A 26,426-nucleotide genomic window follows, 5' to 3' on the forward strand; every position below is an offset into this window, starting at 1 on the left:
TACCCCTTCTGAGCGCCTCTTGTTTGAGTCAGGAAGGGAAGTTGTCTCTTAGCCTCTTGGGCTGTTATAACAGAATGTCACATACTGCGTGGTTTAAACAACAGATGTTTATTTTCTCATATTTCTGGAGGCTGGAAGTTCAAGATCAAGGTGCTGGCAGGGCTGGTTTCTTGGGAGGGCTCTTTCTGCTTACAGATGGTGTCTTGCTGTGTTCCTATGTAGCCTTTCCTCTGTGCCAGTGTGCTGAGAATGAGCGAGCTCTGGTGTCTCTCCCTCTTCTCAGAAGGACGCCGGTTCTGCGGGACCAGGACTGCACCCCTATGACCTCATTTAACCACCTCTACCTCTGTAAAGGCCCGTCTCCAAATACAGCCTTATTGGGGGTTAGGTCTTCAACATATGAATTTTTGGGGGGGCCTCACGATTTAGTCCATTCTAGGTGTGAAATATGGAAAGAAATATGGACATTCTGATGTCATCTGTGACATAATAAAAGCTGAGCAACAAAAATATCAAAGGAATATTTCTTCTTCTTTTTCTCCTTTTCTTCTCTTTCTTAAAGAGAGGGAGAGGGAGCATGTTGGGGGTGCTGAGGGAGGAGAGAGAGAATCTGAAGCAGGCTCCATGCAGCACAGAGCCCCATGTGGGGCTCCATCTCATGACCCCGAGATCATGACCTGAGCCAAAATCAGTAGGCAGACGCTTAACTGACCGAGCCACCCACACACTCACAAAGGAAGATTTCTAAAAGTTTTGCACAGTGTTGAGGTCTTCAAGTGTCAGGACTGTGCAGCCGGGTTCTTAACATTCACCCTGAGAGCTCATCAGTGGTTGTTCTTAGGGGGAGTCCCCATATCCAGCTCTAGCCTAAAATGCTGATTTGGGAACAGCAGCTTTTCCTCACACGGGACACGAAACCCGCTTTCTGGTTCAGGACTGTGTCTCTATGGGAGAGCCTGGCGGTGTTGTTCATGTCTGTAGGCAGCCCTGCTCCCCACTCCGTGTGTTTTTCACACATGTCCTGGTGTTCCACTGTCCTGGTGTAGTCCGACCTATGCTAGCTCTGTCCTTCCCTTATGTTGTCGCCAGCATGTCTGTACAACTGACCTGTCTCTGCTCTCCTCCTCTTAGTCTGTTCTCTAATTGAGCATCAAAGGCCACTTCCCCTCTGGATGCCATTTCTTCTTCCTTCTCAGCCACTGGGATTCCTCACTTATCCACTGCACCTTCCAGCTCTTCCTCTTTTCTGGATTGTTCCATTGGCACTGCTCTAGTCCAGTACCTTTCAAAGGAAGGTCTCTGTACTTGTATTAGAATTACCCATGGTGTTGGTTCAAAACGTAGACTCTAAAACAGCAAGAACAGCAGCAAATACAACACCCTCCAATTCCTAAGCCCCGTGCCTGGTCTACTGAATGAGAATATGAGTTTAGTTTTTATTTTAGTACACCGAGTTCCCATATACCCTTTAGTCAGCTTGCCCTAAGGTTAAGATCTTATATAATCATAGTAGAGTGATCAAAGCTAAGAAATTAACTGTGTTACAACACTATTAACTAGACTACAGACTTCGTAGGGTTTCACTAGTTTTCCCACTTCCGTTCTGGAATCCAGTCTGGAATCCCATATTGCATCTGGTTGTCCCCTCTCCTTCATCTTCTCTAGTCTGTGACCATTCCTTATTCTTCCTGATCACTTATGACCTTGAGATCTTTGAAGGGTCAGGTCTTCTGTAGAATGTCCTTGAGCTTGTCTAACATCTTCTCTTGATTAGATTGGCATTTGCTTTGTTGGAAACCTGTACCTTTAATGATCTCCTGGGTGATTCTTACCCACTCTCTGAGAAACGACTTCCCCTGGGCTCTTCCAGTTGCCCTCCTTTCCCGATCCTTCCCTACACAGCTAAACCCAAAAAAGTTCCTGCGTATAATCTCCATCTCCTCACCTGTCATTCACTCTTCAGTCCACACCAACCTGGCTCTGCTACCACAAGGCCAGAGACCAGGTATCCTGTCCAGGTGGTGCCCCCCGTATTCCTCTGCTTGGCCTCTCTGGGTCATTCAGCACAGGTGACCCCTTCCTGACTCCTAAACAACTTTTCTGTCGGCTTGTCATCTCACATTCCTGGTTCCCCCTGCTTCTCAGATTTCTCCTTACTTTTGCAGGTTTATCTCCAGGCTCATATATCTGTTTGCAAACTTGATATCTCCACGTGGTTTCTCTTTAAAAAAATCGCCCCCCCCCAAAAAAACAAAATAAAACAAAAACTTTAACGAGCACATGAATCACCAGGAATCTTGTAAAAAGCAATTTCTGACCCACTGATGTCTTGATGGGCCAAAGAGGCTGCATTTCTGAAACACCCCTGATGCTGATGGTCTACAGGCTACACTGAGTAGCAGAGTTCTGGAAAGACCACTCTACTGTAAGCCACCATCATCTCAGGCCTTGACTCCTGTGAGCACATAACCAGTCTCTCCCCATCTCCTCCTGCCCCTTGTTCACCTGCTCTGCACACTGCAGCAGGAGGGAATTTTAAAACCATTCTTCTGGTCAAGTCATTGTCATGTTTCTAAATCCCTTCGATGGCTTCCCGTTGCGTTTATGAAATCGTTCTCCTCAACATCATGGCTCCCAAGCCTTGAATGTTCTGATGCCCTACCTCCCTCTGACTCCATCTTTGGGTACTTTATCTTTCCTTCCTTCCTTCCCAGACACACTCCTCTTCTCTGTGTTCTTCAGTGGGCTGCCTTACCAGTTCTTCCTCCACCTGTCCCGCCCCACTGGACCTTCTGGAGATCCCACATCCTCTGCCCAGATGATACTGTGCAATGAGCTGGCCTGCAAAGTCTTGTCTTCCAGCCAAAATGAGACAAGGAACTTAGACCGGAGCACAAATTGACCCTTATGGAGAGCATGCTTTCTAGTTAGCTGACATTTTTGTATCATGACCTACTCTCTGAAGAAGCCGTGCATCTTACATGCTGACTCCAGAAACTTCTCTCATCACAGGCCAGTAATGAAAAGTGCAACCACTTTGAGTATCAGTCTGAGATACTCTCATCCATGTTCATACTGCATACTATGTGCACGCACACATACACACACATGTGCACACAGACTGTATACCTCAGGGCACATGTAGCTTTAGATGGGAAAGGCAAAACCTCAAAACTTTGAGAAGACAGTCTAAGGCCATTTTCAAGCCTTTTTTTTTTTTTAATTTAAAAAATTTTTTAAAAATTTCTTTTCAGTGTCCTTGTCAAGCTTTTTGATGTAGGGAAAGATTTCTTATACCTTAAGAGCAATGCCTGTGACCCTCAGGCAATAACAGAAAAGATTTTTGAATTTGACCATATTAAAATTGAGAACTTCTGTTCATCAGAAGGCCACATAAAGAGAGTCAGACAACAAGCCACAAAACTGGGAGAAGTTATAACTGACATAGGATTAGTGTCCAGAAGATATCAAGAATGCCTTTAAATCAGAAAGAAAAAGACAACCTCATAGTAAAACGGGTAGTAGAATTGAAAAGACACCAGAAGAGGCAACATGAATGGCTAACGGATATGGAAAAGGTGCTCAATCTATTATAATCAGGGAAATGCAAATGAAAACCTGAAAACTATAAGGTTTCACACTAGCCAGATTAGTAAAAATGTGGATGTCTAGGAGTCTTTAAGTATTTTTTAAAAAAGATTTGTATTTATTTATTTGACAGAGATGACAAGCATGCAGAGAGGCAGGCAGAGAGAGAGAGGGGGGAAGCAGACTCCCTGCTGAGCAGAGAGCCCGATGTGGGGCTCGATCGCAGGATCCTGGGATCGATCTGAGCTGAAGGCAGAGGCTTTAACCCACTGAGCCACCCAGGCGCCCCATAGGAGTCTCTAAGTATTGATGACAATTTGCGGCAATCAGGAGTGGGAGTATAAACTGATTCAACTACGTTGAAAGATTACTTGGCATCATTTAGTAAAGTTTCAGGTGAATATCTCTTTTGACCAACATTTTTTTTTTTTTTAAAGATTTTATTTATTTATTTGACAGAGAACACAAGTAGGCAGAGAGGCAGGCAGAGAGAGAGAGAGAGAGAAGCAGGCTCTGCACTGAGCAGAGAGCCCGATGCGGGGCTTGATCCCAGGGTCCTGGGATCATGACCTGGGCCGAAGGCAGAGGCTTTAACCCGCTGAGCCACCCAGGCGCCCCAACCAACATTTTTTAATTAAAAAATATCAATATAAACATTAATATATAAAAATATAATATATAATATTAATATATATTAATATTGAAAATATTTAAAAAATACTTTATTTATGTATTTGAGAGAGAGAGAGCATGAGCAGGAGGAGGGGCAGAGGGAGAGAGAAAAGGAGAAACAGACTCCCTGCTGAGCAGGGGGCCTGACATGGGACTCGATCCCAGGACCCTGAGATCATGACCTGAGCCAAAGTCAGATGCTTAACCGACTGAGCCACCCAGTCCCTCCCAGTCCAGCAGTTCTTTTCTCATGCATGCATACACAGCACACATGCACACATGTTCTTAAGACACAGGTGTACACACACAAACATATACACATACACACATCCATGTACACATATGTACTCACATGAACATCTATATTTTTTATATATATTTATGTACCAAAAGATGAGTAAGAAAGTTCATGTCAGAAATGTTTGGGGTGCCTGGGTGGCTCCGTCAGTTAAGCATCTAACTCTTTTTTTCTTTTTTTTAAGAGATTTTATTCATTTATTTATTTGACAGAGATCACAAGTAGACAGAGAGGGAGGCAGAGAGAGGGAGAAGCAGGCTCCCCGCTGAGCAGAGAGCCTGATGCGGGGCTCGATCCCAGGACCTGAGATCATGACCTGAGCTGAAGGCAGAGGCTTTAACCCACTGAGTCACCCAGGTGCCCCAAAGCATCTGACTCTTGATCTCAGCTCAGGTCTTGATCTCAGGGTCGTGAATTCAAGCTCCATGCGGAGCTGCATACCCTGGGCATGCAGCCTACTTAAAAACAAAAAAAGATGGGCGCCTGGGTGGCTCAACTAGTTAAGCATTTGCCTTTGGCTGAGTTCATGATCCTACGGGCCTGGGACTAAGGCTTGCCTTAGGCTCCGTGTTCAGTGGGGAGTCTCCTTCTCCTTCTTTCTCCCCTCTTCTCCCTCCTGCTCATGCTCTATCTCTCTCACTCTATCAAAAAGTAAAAATAAAATCTTAAAAATAAGAAATGATTGTATTAACAAAATAGACAGTAGTCCAACTGTTCATCAATAATAGATAGATAGGGGCACCTGGGTGGCTCAGTTGGTTAAGTGGCTGCCTTTGGCTCAGATCATGATCCCAGCGTCCTGGGATCGAGTCTCACATCAGGCTCCTTGCTTGACAGGGAGCCTGCTTCTCCTTCTGCCTCTGCCTGCCACTCTGCCTGCCTGTGCTCTCTCTCTCTGACAAATAAATACATAAATAATCTTTAAAAAAAAAACACAAAAAACAATAGATAGATACATTAATTTTAGTATATTCATACCATGGAATTCATGTCGAAGTGGGAATAAGTACCTGGAAAAAATACACTTGGACGAATCTTAAAAAAATGGAGTGAAAAAGAAGTTGCAGGAGAACACATGCAATATAATTTCATTTTGATGAAGTTTGAAAACACAGGAAACGAGAGAATATGTACTCTTCAGGGATACACACATGTGGTAAGACTAGAAGGAAAGCAAGACGAGAAAGGCAGAGTTCAAGAGTGATTCTCTCGGTGGAAGGGAAGGGGGAGAGGGGTCCCCAGGGGGTGTCAGAGGAAAGGGCTATCCCTTTTTTCTTTTTTTTTTTTTTAAAGATTTTATTTATTTATTTGACAGAGAGATCACAAGTAGGCAGAGAGGCAGGCAGAGAGAGAGAGAGAGAGAGAGAGGAGGGAGCAGGCTCCCTGCTGAGCAGAGAGCCCGACGTGGGACTCGATCCCAGGACCCTGAGATCATGACCTGAGCCGAAGGCAGCGGCTTAACCCACTGAGCCACCCAGGTGCCCCGCAATCTGTTTTTTCTTAAACTGGGTGATAGGAACTCGGATGTTCTTTGTATAATTGTCTGTCTACTTGGCAAATATGTTTTTATAAATAGTATTTCTTACGTACTTGATAATTTGATAATAAAACCAGTACCAGTTGGAAGAGAGAGTAATTTAGAAGGTATTAGTATGTGGTTGGGTTTGGAAAAGGGAAAGGGAAGGAAGATACTTTTTTCTAAACCAGGGAGAAAAATGGGCAAGGGGAGGATGGTATTTGTTTTAAAGATTTGCTGATTTATCCTAGAGACAGAGAGAAAGAGACAGAGACAGAGAGAGAGAGAGAGAGCGCGCGCGCGTGCACGAGTGAGAGCGCGTGCATGAGCAAGCGTGCGCGCCCAAGGAGTGGGAGGGTCAGAGGGAGAGGAAGAGTGTTCCAGGCAGACTGCCCCAGGGAGCACAGAGCTGCATGTGCGGCTTAGTACCCGGATCCCAGAGATCATGCCATGAGCCAAAATCAAGGGTTAGAGGCCCAACCGACTGAGCCACCCAGGCAACCCCGGAGGATGATTTTAATAATGGCACTAAAAGCTGCAGGGTAACCCGAGACCTGCAAAACGAATAAAAGTTGCTAAACACCGACAGAACTGGGTACTAGTTTAACTATCTGCTTTTCAGTTTTAATTCTTAGAAACCCTAGGGGGTCCTTGTTTGGTAGTTGGCAGTTGAGATGACTCACTATGCTTTGAAAAATCCCACAATTTCACAAAGAAGCAAAAGTAATGGTTCTATTTGGATTAAAGCTCTTTAGAGGTTTTTGCCCCTGGGTTTCCCAGGCCAGCCCTCTGAGCATGTGTTGTTCTCCTGGCACCTGAGCCTGCACCTGTGAGCTGTCCTCAGGTGGATGTGGGGCCCCAGCTCCGAAGGCAGGCCTCTGCACGGGCTTCCGCAGCACAGAATCATAATATATGCTCTCAGCTCCTTTATGATATCATATAACTTGGCATGTTTTCCAATGTAATTTCTTTACTAACAATTGTAATTAAATGGACTGATTTGAGTAAGGGTGCTGTGATGTGTGAGGCGCCTTCAGTCACTGGGCTTTTATGAACCTGCCTTCCTAAGGCTGCCTCGGGCCTGGGTGCTATTTTTAAGCAAGTCAGCTTAAACTCTTTGAGCCTCCTTTGCAACGTAATGGGATCAATTCAGGTCTTAAAGGATCCATTCAGGTCGGGAAGTCCACAATTCCATGATGGACCACTCTATTTGGGAATGATTTCCAGATAGAACAATATGACTAAAACCAAGAAAACAAAATTATCTTGCTTGGGTAAAACCAACAAGTTCCTAGAGACAATTGGGCATCTCCCTCGTGGATTTCTAAAAACATCCTAAAAAGCTTTCTAAGAGATTCTTAAAAGCATTTGTTTTTTCAAAGAACAGTTTTAGGTTCACTGAACAGCGAAATCGAGTGGAAGGTGTAATTTCCTCTATGTTCTGTACCTCCCACACATGCATAGCCTCCCCCTCGCCCCATCAACACCCCCCACCCAGCGGCATGTTTGTTACAAACCATGAATCTATGTTGACAAATCATTTGTCATCCAAAGTCCGTAGTTTATACCTGAGGGTTCGTGCTTGCTGTTGTACGTTCTGTGGGTTTGCCTTGTGAGTTGCTAAGCCCTGTGAGTCTGCAGAGCAGTAGGACAGGCCCAGCTCTGTTACCTACAGCGTGGCAAGATTGGAGGCCAGGTCGAAGTACAAGGTAGGCACCCAGTACGTCTGTGTGGCTTGGTCTCCATGGGAGAGAGTGCCTCAACACGGGCTCTTCAGGGTGGCTGCAGACCTGACACTGCCTGAGAGCGACACCGAAACTCAGTGCCACCCCAGCCCTGCTGGGACAGCACCTGCCTGTTAACAAGATCCTCCTACTGCCCCCCCCCCCCATTTGTGAACATGGAGTCTGAGAAGCAGGGGTATCTCTCCAGCCCCCTGCCATTCTCTCTGTTGGCACAGAGACAGCCTTTCGCTCAGGTGAACTAATGCTTTAGAGCTTGAAAATTGATCTCCAGGGCTTGAAATTAGAGTCTATGAAGGCTTTTCTGCCGGGAGAGACTCACTTGGGTTTTCTAACCTCTTCCTGAATTAACTGCAGAAGTTATTCCCATGGCATCTCAGCTGCTGTCTCTTCAGAGCTGGTTTCTCTCTCTTCGGGGGCCTGGCCAAAAAAGCAGGGGAAAAAGAAAAACAACCCCAGAACCACAAACCCCATCACAGCTTGGCATACCTCACAGTTCTTAGTGGGAAGTGTTGGTTCCTCTTTTTTACCGCTGAGAGAATTTTTCATCTTTTTGGCCGCTTTGCTTTTCCTCTTCCATGTCCTTTGTAAACAGAGTGGATTGAATTCTAACTTGCATCAGATACTCGGGCTTATAACTTAGCCCCAAACTGTTGCTTTTCTTTGCTGTTTCATCTCTTGTAGTCTTCCGGTGCATTTTCAAATATGTTTCTGATTCATTTTAAAAGGGATCATGCTCTCTCTTCAGATCTTCTATTTCAAAATAAATTATATCATAGCAGAGTTTTAAAGTACACATAAAATGATTTGTCCTTAGAAAAACTTTGAAATCTATATGTTATGTAGGTGGACAGAATGTTGATTTTATTACTTTTATTATTATAAATAGATTTATAACTGTTTATCCTTTACCGGGGGAAAAAAAAACAGCGGCGACTTACTTTGCCGTGGTTGTGAGAAACATCGTGATTACTTTTTGGCCTATGCTTGGAATGTGATAGGTAAATAGTAAAGTATATAGGCAAAATATCCTGGAGCTAGGTTGTAAGGAAGGTTGTAAGAAAGACAACAGATGCCTAATAGTATTGAAATCTCTAAGAAATGCTTTCCTTCTTTTATTCATTTTTAAAAGTCGCATTCCATAAAAAGGAGTGTGACCTGTTTAAATAAGTAGCTTATATCTGGTGTAAGTTTGTGACTTTCAAATGCTAATGGAACCAGTTAGAAATCTTTTGTCTAAATAAACATATAGCTAAATATCATGTACAAATTTTAGAGGATATACATAAAATCGATTAACAGAATTTGGTCTTAATCTTGATTTCCATTTCTCCTAACGAGTCACAAATACCTCTGGATGCCCTCTTTCAGCTTCTGTGGGATCATAGTAAGCTATATAAATTCTGTAGTATGTTTTTTAACCTTACAAATTATCTAACCTAATATTGTTCATTTATACCCACAGTATTTGCTTAGATTTAGCTGTATTTTTATCATTTATTTATACTCTGTTCGTTCTTCTCTGATCTTCCTTCTGGAGTAATTACCTTTCCTCTTGAAGTATATGCTTGTTTAGAGAGGCCCCTCTACTGAAGGTCTTCTGTTGGTATAATCACTTTCTGTTTATCAAAAAATGTCCCTATTTTAACAAATAGTATTGTCGGTTATTCAAATCTAAGATGTCAGATATTTTCTCTTAACACTTTGAAATTTTTATTTCATTGTCACTTGGCTCCTAGCTCTGGGAAGAAGTTATCTGATGGTGTAATTGCCAGTCCTTTCCTCTGACTCATTTACAGTTTCTCTCTGTCCTTGGTGTTCTTATAGTATCATCATGTGTGTAGATATGAGTATTTCTTTATTTATTATTTTGGTGGGAGGGCAGAGGGAGAGGGAGAGAGAATCCTAAGCAGACTCCACACCCACTGTGGAGCCTGCCACAGGGTTCAATCTCACAGCCCTGAGATATGACCTGAGCTGAAATCAAAGTTGGGTACTTAACTGACTGAGCCATCCAGGTGCCCCTAGATATGGGTTTTTAAAAAATTCTCCTGGCTTGGGATTTCTTTGTCTTCCTGAATTGAAGGATGTCTCTTACTAATTTTGGACAATTTTTAGTGCTGTTTCTTTGCATATTCTCTCTTTAAAGTAGGTTCCACGCCCAGTGCAGAGCCCAGTGGGACTCAAACTCACGATCCTGAGATCAAGACCCGAGCTGAGATCAAGGGTCAGATGCTTAACTGACTGAGACACCCAGGCACCCCATATCTTCCATGCTTCTTAACTTCTCTTTTTAATATTCTCATCTTTCTCTTTCTCTGTATTCCATACTGTGTAATTTTTGAATTTATCTTCCAGTTCACTAACTCTCTCTTTAGCTATGTCTAAATTGCTATTCACTGTTTATTTTGTATTGCATATTGAGTTTCAAAATTTTAGCTGCTATATATATATATTTTTAAAGGTTTTAAATTTAGGGGCATCCGGGTGGCTCAGTCAGTTAAGTGTCTGCCTTTGGCTTAGGTCATGATCCCAAGGTCCTGGAATCAAGCCTTGCATCAGGCTCCCTACTCAGCAGGGTGCCTGCTTCTCCCTTTGCTGTTCTTCCTGCTTGTGCTCTCTTACATTCTCTGTCAAATAAATAAATAAAATGTTTAAAAACAATAAAAGTTTTAAAACTTATTTAAGTAATCTCTTCATCCAGTGTGGGACTCAAACTCACGACCCTGAGATCAAGAGTTGCATGCTTCTCCAACTGAGCCAGCTAGGGTCCCCCCCTACCACTTAATTTTTTCATTTCCAAATATTCTTTTAATTCTTTTTCAAGCCTTTCTGGCAATTTTTATATGGTCTCTTGCTCCTTACTCATGTTTTCAGCTGGCTCTTGTGGAAGAGCAGGAACGTGGGCTTGGGAATCAAGGCAGGCTTATATTGAGATTCCACTCCACCTCTGTCTGGGTGATCATGTAACTGATGTAGTTACCTTCTCTGAACTCTCTTTCTTGTGTGGTAAATGAGACAGAATGGACTAGACAGCGTACCAGAACCTCCTCCATTTCTGGTATTCTGTGGTGTCATTTGAAAGTAAGAGAAAAAAACGTCAATGGCTTCTTACACATAAGCTTAAGTAAAGGTAGAGGTCATGGTTATGAATATTGGCAGATATTACCGTGACTGTAGTTCTGGCAATTTCTGGCTCCCGGCTAGCTGTTTAACTTCTAATTGTGAGTTATGCATATTCACACTGAATGGATATTTGTTGTCTGTTTTTCTATCTGAAACAAAGTGTCGGTAGTTTGACTTTGATTGCCTTGCAACTAACCCAGCTTTTACTTCCCTTATAGATGAGCTCTTTCTGGAACAGCAAAACCTCTCTTTATCCTCTGCGGAGCTCATGATGAAGAAAAGCACCGTGCACAGCACTGCACACGTGGCCTTAACAGAAACTGCCCCAGGGTCCCAGCAAAGCAGTTCTCTCCATGTCATATCCTCTCCATCTGCCACTATTTTTGATACAATCTTTTTTAACCAAGGAACACTGACCCAAAGTATAGCCGATCACAGCATCTTGGTGGCCAATTATATGTCGATGATGAGCAACGCGGGGGTCAGAGATGACGATGAAATGGATAACTTTTTGCCAGAAGCTCCCTGGACCACTTCCCGCGCGGCTTCTCCGATCCAGTATCTCCCGCTCAGCCCACCAGTGCCGACTCCATCTTTACCCATTACTTCTTTACGAGACGAACAGATGACATCAGCCTGGCAACATACAGTGCAACAGCCAACAACGTACACTGAATCCCCTAGTCATTTCAGTGCTTTTCGGTCAGTTTTTCCCACATCTGGGGGCATACATCCAACTTCTAGTAGGAACTTGGTGCTTTATCCTACTGATGCTTATGGGCACTCAGCAAGCAGGACTTTTCTGGAGATCATGGCTTCAGGCACAGGGGAGGCAGAACCCCTTCTTTCCAGCTCTCTGTCTGCAGGGCCTCTGCTCTTAGGTAGTGGCCTTCCTCGGCAGCCGTTTCCCTCCTGGGCGGAGGTCCCACCGCCTGCAGAGGATCTTCTGGCCACAGGCACCGACAGATACCCCGAGGCAACCACCGCTCCAAGTCCCCGTCTACAAGGAACCATCCTCTCTAGAACAGACCCTGCTGCGGCTCTGGCATGGACAGCCCTGGCTTGTAGCAGCGGCAGCCCCAATTCGGCTTTGTCCCTTTCTCCTCCTGCCTCCGTGTCCTTTTCTCCCCAATCAGCCGATGTTTCTTTTCACCCCTTTCTTCCCGGCAGCTCCAGGGAGCCGTCGGAGCTGCCGGGTGAGGCGGCGGTGGCCCCAAGTCTTGTGGACGACCCTGAGGTCCTGAGCCCGGGGTCGTCTCGGAGACCCTACACGTGGTGCGTGTCCTGCCGCGTGGCGTCGCCTCGGCCCGTCGCGTCAGCCAGCCTCCCGGAGGGGGAAGACGTGGGCTCGGGGGACGGCGCCGAGACCCTGTCGGTGACCACCCCGCAGGCCAGCGGCGTCCCTCCGCCCAGCCGCAGAGTGGCGGACTTCTCCGAATTCGAATTCGAAGAGGAGCCCCAGCCATTCAATACGCTTTTCCCCTCCCGGCCGGTGGTTGCCCTCTCCTCTCCCTCCGGGGGCATCTCGGCCGCTGAGGGGGGTGTGGGGCGAGTCGGGACCACCCGGGTGCCTCTTGCCGGCGGCCACTTCTCCACGTCTGTGTCTCTCGATCCTGCGCCCTCGGGCTGGTCCCCTGTCCCCGAAGCATCGGGAGCGCCGTCGCCATCGAGCGGGGCAGCTGGGCTCCCCTGGGTCATCAGCAGCGCGCTCCCCGCCGCCTCCGTCCCGGGCACAGCCGACCAGCACCGAGGCCCGCCCGCGGCCGCAGATGCACGTCCTTCCCCGACCTCCGCCCCGGGCCCGTCGGCGGGGCCTTCGCGGCTCCTTGACCTCGAACCTGGCAGCTTCTCCGCGCCCCACACTGGCAGGGTTTTGGAGTCCTCGTCCGGTTTTTTCTCAACACCACCGCTGGAGTTCAGCAGCCTGGCTCTCTCGTCTTCAGAAGCGCTGGCCTCTCTGTCCGCCCCGTCTGTGGCGCCAGCGGGCGACCCGGCGGCCGTCACCACTCAGGCCTTCTCCACCTCGGCTGAGACGCTGGCCTGGTCGGACGCTCCCCGCGGGCCCTCCACGCCGCTTTCCCTTCCCAGTTCCACAGCCTCTGGCTCTTCCCAGCTCTGGCCGAGTTCAGACCGTCTCATAAGCACCTTCGCGTTCCTTCCTGGCTACTCTGAAGGGTCGCTCCTCTCCGGCTTCCCTTCTGACTCTCTCCAGTTCTCTGAAGCAGCCACGGTTTCCCCGACGGGTCCCGGTGTCCACTTTACCTCAGCCCTCACTGCAACTACCTCCTTCTCTTTTGAGTTGTCGCTAATGGCCCGTGAATCTGCGGTCACCACGCCGGTGCCCTCCAGTTCTGAGCCCCCCCTTGACATTCTGACTCTTGGGACTCACTCACCAACACCTTGGACTGCTTTTCCTACAACACCCATTTTAGCAGAATCTTCTCTCCTTCCGTCTCCGACTCCAGCACCTCCCAGTGACGATGTCAGTGCTACGGGTGACCACACACCTGTCTTGCCCTCTTTCTCCAAAGTCCTCCCTGGCACCACACTCCTGGTCACTGATGTGTACTTGCGGTCAGCGTCCTCCTTGGCTCCTGAGGCGATCTCCTCACCTCTCCCTACAGAGCCAATGTTTGTGGGCCCGTCATTCCCACCCACAGATTTACCAGTGAACACCACCATGGAACTGAACTCACCCAACACCAGTGTTGCCCCTGATCGTACTATCGACAGCACCCTGAGCAGCAGGGGTGACACTGCGAGTCAGACCCCCCCGGAGAACAGTTCGGCACGACCGCCACCATCCCTTCATCCTGTGCCCACCTCCACTTCTGAAACAATGGTTGACACTCCAGCGCTGGTAACCACCAAGCCGCCATATGTGTGTGATATTACGGTTCCTGATGCCTATTTGATCACGACCGGTAAGGCCTTGCTTCAAGTCACCTCTTGGTTGGGGTGATCTTTCTAAGGTGCTTGTATGGAATGCCTCTGTGATGTGGAGCATCATGGGAAAGAGCATGGGCTTTGGCCCCAGGGAACCCTCACCCCTTCACCTTTCTCCTTTGAGTTCTCTGGATAGTTCTCCCTTAGTCGCTCTACTTCTTGGTTTCCTCAGCTATCAAACAAGAATGATTGTGCCGCCTATTTTGTTGGGTTATCAATAAAAAGTAAAAAATAAATAAAATAAGAAGCAAATAAAAGTTTTAAATGTAGCCTTAGGAGTGTTTGCTAAGATCTTTGTCTTTGAAACTCCTATCCCAGTAGATGCATAGATGGCATGGTTAGAACAAAAACCTTCATGTTTCGTTTAAGCAGGTAGTTGTGCAAATGTGTAAGGGCAACTGCTACAATTTCTTACTAATTTCTTATTCTTTCCTTGAAAGGAAGGAGCACTTTGCTCCTACGTGTTCCTGGAAATGTCACTTAGATCCTGAGAATCCGAGAAAGAAACAGGGAGCGGCTAAATGTCTGATCTCAATTATAAACTTTGATCTGTGCCCTGGTCCGCAGCCCAAGTGACAGGATGTACCTGCCCAGCTGCTTTAGTCTAATGAAATGAGAGTGTGTTTGACGTCATGTCTGTATAGGTCCAGTGACCGTGGCCTGCTGTGCCGGGTTCTCCAGCTTGTTCTTCATCAGGAATGACAGGCTGCGTGTTAAGTCTTACGACCTGGTAATGTACTTGAATGCAGTATCATACGCATCTGCAAGCCTGGCTCTGTTGTGTTGATTTTGGTGGGAATGGAAGGTAGAAATGGAGGAGGGAGACAGAAGATGGTAGAAGTAAAGGAGGAATGGACTGGAGTAGAGAAGGAGAAGAACAGGGAAAGGTAAGTTGAGGAAAAAGAAGGTCGTGCTGTGAGGTAGGCCATGCATCCTCTGCCCATCGTGGTGGTGCCTCCCCTCTCTGAGCTGGTGCAGAGAAGCTGAAGCCTTTGCTCTCCGAACTCCCTCCCTCCCCTAAATAAGGAACCATTTATCAATTCATTTGACAAATAATTATGGAGCACTCAGTATGTGCAGGTCCCTTTAGAAGGTCTAAGGGTTATCTAGATGAAGGACACAGATCTGACCTTCAAGGAACTTAGATTCTAGTAGGGTAAACACAAGATATGTTTTCTTGGGAGCTGTGGTGAGAATGGTTGAGAGAGAGTTCTCTAAGAGCGACTTTTGGGATGATGAGGGATGGGTTTGGAAGGATTGAATTGGAGGTACACACTCGAGAGGGCTGTTGTCTGGAGGTGGAGGGAAGGGTCCTCCTGGTGGAAGGTGTGCACACAGGTGGAGAGGTCGGACAGCCCAACAACAGTATAATGGGATGAGGCTGGGGGAAGTGGTGAACTTTTGTCTGTGATATAACAGCAGTCCAGAGGAGGGAGAAGCGTCTCTGGTGCATCCGATACTTTTCTCCCTTTCTATAAAATTACTACATAGTAACTACGAAGTGGTCAGTTACAAGAAGCTTATTAAAAGAACTACTGAAAGCTTCTTTATTTCTTGGATTTCGTGACATTTGTGATACTTGGAGGTATAATGCGTCTTTCCACATTTTTCTACGAATAATTAGAAACCATTTTTAGAAGTATCTCTAGGAATATCAGATAGATACAGCATTGATTAACTGTCGCAGAGGATATACATTTAATGAATTTGGTGTCCTTTGTTAGAGATCCGTGTATTTGCAAATTTTAGGGTAAAATTCACCCTCTGTAAAAGTACATTTCAGTTGTTAAGTATGTGGAGTTGTACATAAGTAACCCTACTGTTACATTGTATTTTTAAGTGGACAGGAATGCTGTCTTTTGCTTTCAGTGGTTATCTTTGAGCCATAGGAAGAATCACCTCATTTAGAATTTTCATTTGGATTTGGCCGTGGTTTATTTTTAAGAATTATCAGAGAGGGTTGGGTTGATCTCTTGTCCTCTGAAAGGGTTCTTTTTATGGAGCCGTATCATGAAAGTAAGAGCCCTCCGTCGATCTGTGGCGGGCTGTTTGGAGAACCCTTCACCCTGTGGATCCTCTAAGGGGTGAGGCTGTGCTCCCACCCAGGACCTGCCTGACCCTGGCCTCCTTGGCAGGGGTCTCTTGCCTCTCCTGGTCCATACCAGATACGTAGAGAAAAAGATAGTTATTGCTGATGACTCTTTTCCCCCAAAGACCCTTGTGCTCATATCCTGATGTTACAGTTTAGGTCTTACTCAGATTAACTAGAAAAGGTGTAGGTTTTCATGGTGGGCCGTGCGGACTATTGAGAGTAGTATGTGGCTGGTTCTCCCTTTAGATGGGGCTACTTACAATGTGTGCTTCCTCCTTTCCTCTTTTGGGTTTTTCTGTCTCTGATTCTCCATTCTGTCTCTCCCTTCCCCAAGTTTAACTTCTGAGATCTTGGAAGAGAAAAGAAAAAAATAATAGGGAAAAGAAAGGGGAGCAGCAGGACATGTTTACTAAATACCGAGAAAGAGGCTCTCTCATTACACATTTTAAAATAGAATTTCTCAGATGTGGAAGGAGGGTTAAATATAGCTAGACTTTGTCACAAGAAATATTTTACTTCCTACATAAAATTTTAATACACGAGGATTGTGAAAATCTTTTCTGCCCTGTTATTAGTGGTGAAAACCCTTCCCTTATTGCATTGAAAAATTGTGGTAGGAGACCTCATTTTATAGGGGAAGATGTCATCTAGTGTTGCCGAGTAACATCTTAAAGCCTTTTAAAATATTATGGCTGAGAGTTAAAACTTGGTGTTTTACCGTCAGGGGCATAGCCAAGAGGAAAAAAAAAAAACAAAAACCCAGGAATGTCCAGATCTACTGCTGTTCCTCTGTTCTTTCGTAGTCTGGGCCTGATTTTACAAAATGATTTTCAGAGCTGGTGTCACAGTTCGGCTGAGCACTGCCTTGGGGCCCAGAAATGTGCAGTCCACTTATTCGTAATGAAACTAAACTGCGTTTGGTGGTTGGCTTTGGTTTGCAGTGCTGGCCAGGAGAGCCGTGCACGAGTACATCATCACGGCCATCAAAGAAGTCCTGAGGATTCACTTCAACCGTGCAGTGGAGCTCAAGGTGGGTTCCTGTGGCGCGGGAGCTCAGGCTGAAGGCCTGTCATGGTTCTAGAACGCTCGCTCTCTCCTCTCCTCCTTCCTCCTCTTGGTGAACGCCTGCTCGTTCTGGGATAGCTGCTCAAACGTCACTTCGTCAGGGAAGCCCTGATCCCACCGTAGGCCAGGTGTAGCGCACTGGAGGGGTGTGTTGGCAGAATTGGAACAAAAAGGCTCTAAAACCAGAGTTGGGCATGATGATGTGATGATTTTGCTTCCTTTGATTTGTAAGAAAGGACTTGGATTTGAATTTTAATTATATTTTAGAGTGAGTGCTTATGCACATTTCTGTACACTCAGTGGGCTAGAGATTGATTTCTGTATGTTTTTCAGTGGACAAATGCCTCCTTCCTCCTCTCCCAGATGAGGTCAGAAAGCCCCGCTCTAGGCCCACATGTGGCTGCCAAGCACATGAAAGGGGCTTGTCTGAATTGAGATGTGCTGTGAGTGTAACACTGACATAGGATTTCAAGGGCCGCATGAAAAAAGAAATGTCAACGATCTCATTAATAATTTTTTTACATCGACCACATGTTGAAATGCTGTTTCAGATGTCTTGGGTTAAGTAAAATTAATGTGGCTACTAGAGATTTTAAAAATTGCATATGGGGGCTCATGGATTTCTTTTGGACAGCCCTACTCAGCAGATTAAGTATTCCTCTACATGTGGCTTAGACACAACGACATTGAATTCCCCATTATTCATTACTCAGTTCTTATTATCAGCTGTTGTTTCTTGCTGCCTTTGCTCTTGTTATTCTGTGCTGTTTTTTTTTTTTTAAAGATTTTATTTATTTATCAGAGAGAGAAGGGGAGAGAGCGAGCACAGGCAGACAGAATGGCAGGCAGAGGCAGAGGGAGAAGCAGGCTCCCCGCTGAGCAAGGAGCCCAATGTGGGACTCGATCCCAGGACGCTGGGATCATGACCTGAGCCGAAGGCAGCTGCTTAACCAACTGAGCCACCCAGGCGTCCCTTCTGTGCTGTTTTTGAGAAGGCAGGCAGATCTGCAAAAGGGATAAAAAGGGATAACTAAAATAAAATGGATTGTCTCTGCAGCCCTCCCTCTTCATTTAGAGCTACCTGTTTATTTTTCACCTCACTTGCTCTGTTGTTTTTCTACTTCATGCAAATTCCTTTAATTTTGAGTTACAGTCCTCTCAATTTGATAATTGCTGTCTTTTGTGTTTTTTAATTTTAATAGGTTTATGAACTGTTCGCTGACTTCACTTTCTTGGTCACATCTGGACCTTTCGTTTACACAGCAATATCAGTGATAAATGTACTTATAAACAGTAAACTTGTCCGTGACCAGACTCCTTTAATCCTGGCTGTGAAACCTTCCTTCCTTGTGCCAGAGTCCAGGTTCCAAGTTCACACGGGTGAGAAAACTGAGCATAGTTGTTTTGATTGATTTGTATATAAAATTTCATTTTTATTTTTTACGTCATTAAAACATTGGGGGAGGATTTTAAAAAAATTAACTTAAATTTTTAAAAAGCCTTTATCATTACAGAAAACTTGTAGCATATACAAAATTGCACAGAATACTTGAATGAGCCCCTACGTAGTCATCGTATGGCTCCAACAATTTTCACCTCCGAGTCTGTCTTGTGACACCTACGTGCCCTCCTCCCACGTTATTTTGATATGGTATCATGTCAGCCCACCCATAAATATTTCAGCCCGTGCCTCCAAGAGATGAAGCTTATTAAATACACTCTCACACACATATCCACGCCTGAAAAATTACCCATTGTTCTTTTTCCCATTGACATTTTCCCATTGTTCTGTCTGTCCCCCACAGTGTGTTTCTTTTTTTTTTTTTTTTCAGATTTTATTTATTTATTGACACAGAGAGATCACAAGTAGGCAGAGAGGCAGGCAGAGAGAGAGGGGGAAGCGGCTCCCCGGTGAGCAGAGAGCCCCATAGGACCCTGAGATCATGACCTGAGCTGAAGGCAGAGGCTTAACCCACTGGGCCACCCAGGCGGCCCCTCAGCCCCCACCGTGCTTTTTGAGGAATTGAGAGTGTGTTCACTCTTCCCACTTGAAATGTTTCTGTCAGTTGCATCTTTTGGTGCTCCCGCTGTTACCTTTTTTCATTTTCAGTGATACAAGTCACCTTCACTTGCATGTATCCATTTGGTGCCAGTTTGCCTTGTATGTTTCCCTGCTGGGAGGCTGCTAACTGCTCCTTCTCCATACTTAATCCTGTGCTGGGGGGAGCGTTCTCGGAGTTAGATAGTATTTTTCACCTCCTCGTCCTCAGCCCTAAGCCAGCACCTGGTTCATGGGCTTGTGACTGCTGTCCTTCTCTTAGTTCTTCAGTTTGTGCCTCAGAGTGTGGATACCGGCTTCTGCAACTTCACCCAGCACATCGAGAAGGGCCTGATGATAGCTCTTTCTGAAGTGAGAAAACACCACCAGGGGACGCATAACTTCACCGTGCAGGTGAGAATAGCACTGAATGCAGAACAAGGAGCTTTGCCCTTTGAAGAGGAACTTGTTTCACAGTCTTGTTGAGGGCACAATTAACTCTTCCTCATTTCATCTCATGGAAGAAATTCAGTTCACGTGAATCAGGGTTGATCTCTTTCTGGGGCACGGAGTTCACGGGCGTGAATAGGCAAGTACTTGAAGATTACAGAGCAGCAGGATAACCACGGAGCTCAGATGTGGTGAGCTGGACAGAGATGAGCATATGCCAGAAACACAGGAATGTTCTAGGAAGGAACAGTATCAACCTAACTCCGCCCTCCCCCCCCAAAATGGGGGGAGTGCCTCAGCACACTGGTATTTCGTGTTATGGGGTTCCACGAAATGTAGTGTTTCATTCTACAAAACAGAATCTAGCCACTCTAGATGAACAGGTTTTGTGTGTATTGTATGGAAATCACTGATGTTGTTATATTTCTTTGATATTTTTTCTCTGTATTCTTTGTTCTCTCTTTCTAGATTTTATAGCAAATAGATTTTTGTGTACCTGGAGCCACCTTTCGTAATTCGTATGTTTTCTTGTAATACCATCTCTTTTTAAATTCCCCATTTTTGCACACTATTTATTTATTTTTTAAGGTTTTGTTTATTTATTTGACAGAGAAAGAGATCACAAGTAGGCAGGGAGGCAGGCAGAGAGGGGGAAGCAGGCTCCCCGGTGAGCAGAGAGCCCAACGTGGAGCTCGATCCCAAGACCCTGAGATCATGACCTGAGCTGAAGGCAGAGCCTTAACCCACTGAGCCACCCAGGCGCCCCTGCACATGTGCTAAACTTTGTTCCCTGAGTCATTAATTTCGTCTTCAGCTGTGTCCATCGTGTTTCTCAGTCCCTCTGCTGACTTTGCTTTCAACTGTCCTTTTTCTGTTGTTCTTGGCTCTTTTCTCATTTCTCCTGCAAAGACGCAGGATTATCTTGACTGGTGATGCGATATCACCTTGAAAGTCTCTGAGGATATCAACGAGCATTTGTTTAAAAAGTTGCCTTCCGGTTCCCATCTTATGTTTTCTCCGAAGCCATTGTTCTGTGTTGATCTTGGTCCTTGGCGCGAGGGCTCCTAGTTTTCCATAAACTATCTGGACACTGTTGGTTAGTCGCCATGAGGAGTGAAGAAGCAGGTTGTTAATTTTGGCAGCTCACCCCTTCAGCTGTGGCGTCTGTAGCCACATCGCCCTGTCTCCCGATGGGAGGACTCCCTGGAGCATTGGGTCCCAGGCAGGGGATGAAGTTGGTGGGGCGGACTGGAACCCCTGCCCCAGTGCAGGACAAGGATTTCGGGGGATGGAACGCTTCACAGCAAAGCTGCCTTTTCTTTCGTTTTCTTCCCTTCTCTGTCTCTCGTGTGCTCTGGTGGGTAGGAGTCTCTACCCTCCTTCCTAGTGGCCAAACCCACAGCCTTGTAGCCTGCTCTGACCAGGAGCTCCTTTTCCTTATGGAGCTGTTCTTTGGGCTGGTCAGGGGGCCCGTGTGGCTGCACCAGCCCCTCTTTGTTGGCCTGCCCGTGGCCATGAGGAAGGAAGAAGGAGGGAGAAAGTCAGCTCAGCTCTTTGGTACGTGGGCTTTGAATAACTGTACTGATTGCTGTTCATGGCCTCCTCTGGGGTTGGTTCCTGCAGAGCCCTCCCGGCTCTCTGCTCCTGCGCTCCAGGCCTGGCTATGATTTGGGTCTCTGTTCCCTCCGTTCTGGTTTATATCATTACGATCCCATCCTGTCTCCATCTTCCAGGAATTTGACAGAATCTCTGATTTTCTTCCATTCTCCGAGCTCTTGTGGATTTACTCCCCTTTGTTCAGCTTCTTGTTATTTCAGTGGGATTTGGTGTGGGTGGGGTGGGGAGGGACCGTGCATACATGTGTTTGGTTCATCGCTTCATGTGAAAAACATTTTCAGTAAACCGAGAATTTTAAGTATTGCAAACGGGAACCAGGTTGTGGAGCTGGTTTGTTCCTTTGAAAAAAATGTTCTCTCCTTAAAAAAAAAAAAAAAAAAATCAGTGAGAGAAAGTGTAAGGGAGAAACCAGCAGCTTTTCCTCAGTGTTTCGCTTTCTTTTGGAGGCTGATCCCACCTTCCTTCTCTTTAGATCCTGAATATCACCATGGGTGCTTCAAGGCTGGCCCCTCGGCGGGGCCCGGTCAATATCATTTTTGCGGTCAAAGGCACGCGGGGGTTTTTGAATGGGACAGAAGTGAGCCAGCTGCTCAGGAACTTGAGCGTGGTGGAGTTCAGTTTCTACCTGGGGTACCCCGTGCTCCAGATCGCAGAACGTGAGTATGGCTCTCACCAAACGCTGGGAAAGCGGCCACAAGTGTTTTCATTGCTGGACCTCTTTTGAAATATTTGGCTGAAGTCCAGAGTGTAAATCAGATAAAGTCAGAGCTTCTCAGAGTCCATTCCGGCTGGGCCTCCCGAGCCCTCCTCACCCATGGGCCTTGCTTTATTATTGTCCTTTGAGAGTACAGGGCATTAGTAAAGACTGCACCCGTTCTGGGGAGGGTAAAACCAGAGGCAGAAAAAACAGACCCGTGGTTGCCAGGGGTGACGGGTGGGAGCAGGCTAGACTGCGGAAGAGTAGCAGAAGGCAACTTTTGGGGGTTGATGAGCCTGTTCTGTATCTTTGATGTGGTGACGGTTATGCAACTTTGTGTATTTGTCAAAAGCCATAAAGCCGTACACCAAAAAGAGTAAGTTTTGCAGCATGGACGCACAAAACTAAGAAAAGAATAATAGATGAAAACAAACAAAACCTTTCTTCCTGGCTGAAGCAATTAGAATCACGGTGCACATGGAGCGGGCTGGGGGTGGGGTAAACATTTACTTCAAAAAACAGTAGATTTGAGGGTTGAAGTCAGGCCAAAAAATGCATCAAATTCCTTTACAAAAATGGAACAGCCAAATGGTCCAAAGACTTTTATGTGTTTTCGTGTGTGGTTAATTAAATTAAAAAGGGTAACTTGTCAGATGCAAAAGTAGGCAGGGATAGAAATTGTTCTTTACAAATTGCGCCGTTCGTTATGTGCTGTGCAGGTATGGGTAAAAGAGTAAGGATGACAGTGCGGGTAGCCTGGGTCTGTCCCGGGTAAGCCAGGACATAGGGTCACTTTACCTGGAGTCATTGCTGGGAAATCCTGGGGTCCCAGCGAACACAGTGTGAAATCTCATTGCTCTGGAACAATGAAATTTCCAGGGATCATGTGGGTGGGTGGGCTCTGTGTGAAGCGGTGTCCCACTGGGTCACTCGAGCCAGCCTTTCACTTCTCCTTCTCTGCCTTTCTCCTGGAGACTCCTGTGCTCAGAAACTGCCCGTGGTCCTCGCCTTCACACCAGCCTGGCATTTTGTTCTAACACGTTTTGCACTAAAGGTGAAATACTGTGGAAAGGCAAAGTACTGTGACTTAGCGGGTACTCCCTAGACTTACCTTTCTGATGCGTGCAAACTTGTTCTTACGGATTTCCCTCCTTTCCCTTTTATAGCCTTCCAGTACCCACAGCTGAACTTATCTCAGTTGTTGAAATCCTCCTGGGTGAGAACAGGTATGTTGGACTTACATAATGCTTTGGCAGCTGTAAGAATAAAAAGTCTGTGCAGGTGTACTGAGTGTGATGTCAACTTTCGTGCGTCTGAGTCCTAAATTCAGGGCGCCATGTCCCTTAAATTCTTGGCAAAGAATGAATGAGAAGGGAATTCAGATTCAGCTGTGGGAATATGTCCCGCTGAGTTATGGCACAAAAAGGATTGGCTTTCTTTAAAATTCATACATCAAGTTCAGGGGAAGGTCTAACAAGAATTGACAGTCTTCTGATCCAAAACAGGATAGAGTTCCAAAGCAAGGATCTCTTTCTCTGTGTGTGTGTGTGTTTTTTTTTTTTCTAAAAAGGCTTATTTGTTTGGTTTTATGAGGACGAATAAGATAGCTTGGTGAGCAAATAAGGTTTTTTAAAAAGTCTTGTGGGCCTGGGTCAGATATTTATAGCTATGGCATTGCAGATAAAGGCTTTCTAACTGGGTAACCAAAGTCCAAGAGATAGTGACACCCTCACTATGTGCCCAGTGTGTGAGCGGCACAGTAACTAGCTGGTCATGGAGAGAATCGTGTGCTGTGGTGACGGTCACCAATTGTGGTGTCTCAGACCCTGTCGGTCCTCCTTGCTTCACATCCCGTGCAAAGGCTCCACTTCTTTGCATGGTGCAGTGGCCCCATTTTCCAGATCATTTTCCTAGCACTTAGGAGACTCGTCCCTTGTCTATCTCTGGGCGGATTTGAGCCGGTTCTGGCTGCAAAGCCCACGGGTCTTTCCTTCCACCGTATGCTGACAAGCCCATTATCTGTTTGATAATCTTGTTTACAGCAGATATTTTTCAGACAGGCACCCTTATCTGGGGTGAGTTTGTGCATCTAAGTCTTGAGACTAGACGAGATATGAACTAGAGCATTTCCAGAAGGTTTTTTTTTTTTTTTTAGATTTTTACTTATTTATTTGACAGACAGAGATTACAAGTAGGCAGAGAGGCAGGCAGAGAGAGAGATTGGAGGAAGCAGCTCCCCGCTGAGCAGAGAGCCCGATGTGGGGCTCGATCCCAGAACCCTGGGATCATGACCTGAGCCGAAGGCAGGGGCTTTAACCCACTGAGCCACCCAGGCGCCCCCAGAAGTTTTGAAATAAGGATGGATAAAATGTTTGCCCATGTATGGGAGTTCTCAGCTCCAAAGCTTCTATGCTGCTGAGTTCCTGGGACTTCTGGCCACCAGTCCGTGTAAGAGCTTGGAACTGTAAATAAGACCCTTGAGCAGCACTTCCTGGCTCCCCAGGACCCTGTTCATGTTCATTTTCTCTTCCTAGGATCTCCTCTCGAGGCATGGGCACGTGATAGGAATCCTATGTTAATTTGTCCTCCGCATGTGCTCATTTGCTAACTTGTTTCGGGGCCTGTGTGTGTTTCATTTTGTAAATGTAGTTCTCCTGGGCGTCGTGGAGAAGCAGCTCCAGAATGAAGTGTTTCAGGCCGAGATGGAACGCAAGCTGGCCCAGCTGCTCAGCGAGGTGTCCACGCGGAGGCGGATGTGGAGAAGGGCCACCGTCGCTGCCGGGAACAGCGTGGTGCAGGTACTCCTTAAGAAGGCCAAGGGAGGAAGGAAGGAGGGGGCAGAGATTTGTCTAAAAACACACGGAATTTCCACGCAAATGGAAGATGCTATGAGAAAATTCTAATGGGGACGGAGGACTCTATCTGGTAGCAAGTGAGCGTGGTAGCATTTCAGTTCGACTAGAGTCTAGACACGTAGACCCGTGGGGAGCACGGCAAGAAAATTGTGTCACTGGGTTGCCATGCCATCAACATGACCTTGTTTTTTGGAGTAGTTTTTAATCACCAAAAACGTAGTCAATTTAATGCAGTGGTAAGTATTATTAATCGCATCATAGCTATAAATCATCCCTCTGCAAGAGACCTTAAGGGATCGGAGAGAGGAGAATTTTGTGTCCTCCCTTGAGCACTTGATCCTCTTTGCCTCAAGCCAGTGCAGGTGGTTTCATGTTACCCAACTATCTCCACTTTGTTGCTGTTGGTTCAATTGGGATAAAATTGGTATGTGACATTATGTTAGTTTCAGATGGACGAGAAAATGATTTGATATTTGCATACACCCCAAAACGACCATCGCAAGAAGTCTAGTTACCATCCGTCACCCTATAGTCCATTTTGTAAACTAGCAGGAAGGCCACGGAAAACAGATCCATTTGAATCCAAAAGTGACCCATCAGAAATGCAAGTGCACACAGAGCGCTGGAGATTGGGGCTGTAATTTATTCCCATCTCAATGCGAATTCTGATGTTTTGGATGTTTTTCTTTATTGACTGCTGATCTCTAGAGCTAGGAAAACGGGATATTTAAAGTTAAGGCATTGAGGGACGCCTGGATGGCTCAGTCGGTTGAGCGGCTGCCTTCGGCTCACGTCGTGATCCCAATGTCCTGGGATCAGGTCCCACATCAGACTCCCCGCACAGTTGGGAGCCTGCTACTCCCTCTGCCTCTGCTTGCCACTCTGCCTGCCTGTGTGCTCTCTCTCTGACAAATAAATAAAAATAAAAAATCTTTAAAGTTAAGGCGTCGCAGAGACAGGAAAGCTGGTGAAACCTGGGGGTGCAGGGGCATCAAAGGGAAAGGTGTGCATCTGACTTGGGTGGGGGTGGCGAGAGTTTGCCTTGAGCTGGTGGCATTGTCCTGTGACCCTCTTACCAAGTTTTCCCCGTCAGCATTGCTTTGGATTCCCTCTCCCACAGTCGTTCCTTTGCCAGCTATAGTCGAGTATAGAGAAATTTTAAAAAACTAATGAAAAATTGTGAATAACATTAAATAAACATTAAACAAAGAAGAAATTAAAGTGACTTGTAAAAGCCTTGCCTTATTTAGCAGCTCTGGCTTCGTAGAGTTCAAGGTCTTGGTGGAGGCGAATTTATGCACATAAAACAGAGACCTCATTAAACTACCTAACGAAGCGCTATGTTAGTTGTGCAACTTCCCTCAGGTAGGAGTGTGAGGTCTGTGGAAGTGAACCAAGCCACCCCCAGCCAGCGGTGCCACCTGACGGATTGCACTGGGACTGCGCCCCGCATCTTCCCCCCCCTTAGGGTAACCCAATGTGGAGACGTAGACAAGGATTCATGTGCAACAGTTCAGGACTCTTCATTGAAATATCATCTGTAAAAGGGAAAACATGAGAGCAACCTCAATGACCAGCAGTTGGAGAATGAGTAAATAAATTATAGTGAATCTTTGTATGTTGGAATGTTAGGTGGCCATTGTCATTTAAAAAAAAAACCAAACTATTGAGGAGTACCTGGGTGGCTTATTGGGTTAAGCATCCGACTCGTGATTTTAGCTCAG

At 46.1% G+C, this 26,426-nt stretch overlaps 1 protein-coding gene across 1 annotated transcript in view; it reads left to right on the forward strand.

Moving 5' to 3' along the window:
* The window catches only part of KIAA1549 (KIAA1549 ortholog), a 133,501-nt gene that overhangs the window by 40,740 nt on the left and 66,335 nt on the right, over positions 1-26,426 (forward strand). Inside the window, exons 2-8 of the mRNA XM_032305851.1 lie at positions 11,161-13,866; positions 16,922-17,010; positions 18,248-18,425; positions 19,367-19,497; positions 21,623-21,806; positions 23,014-23,073; positions 24,497-24,645. Of these exons, the coding sequence (XP_032161742.1) occupies positions 11,161-13,866; positions 16,922-17,010; positions 18,248-18,425; positions 19,367-19,497; positions 21,623-21,806; positions 23,014-23,073; positions 24,497-24,645 (3,497 nt within the window). The remainder of the gene's footprint in view (positions 1-11,160; positions 13,867-16,921; positions 17,011-18,247; positions 18,426-19,366; positions 19,498-21,622; positions 21,807-23,013; positions 23,074-24,496; positions 24,646-26,426) is intronic.

The sequence above is a fragment of the Mustela erminea genome, chromosome 11, assembly GCF_009829155.1.
Source record: "Mustela erminea isolate mMusErm1 chromosome 11, mMusErm1.Pri, whole genome shotgun sequence".
Taxonomy (NCBI): domain Eukaryota; kingdom Metazoa; phylum Chordata; class Mammalia; order Carnivora; family Mustelidae; genus Mustela; species Mustela erminea.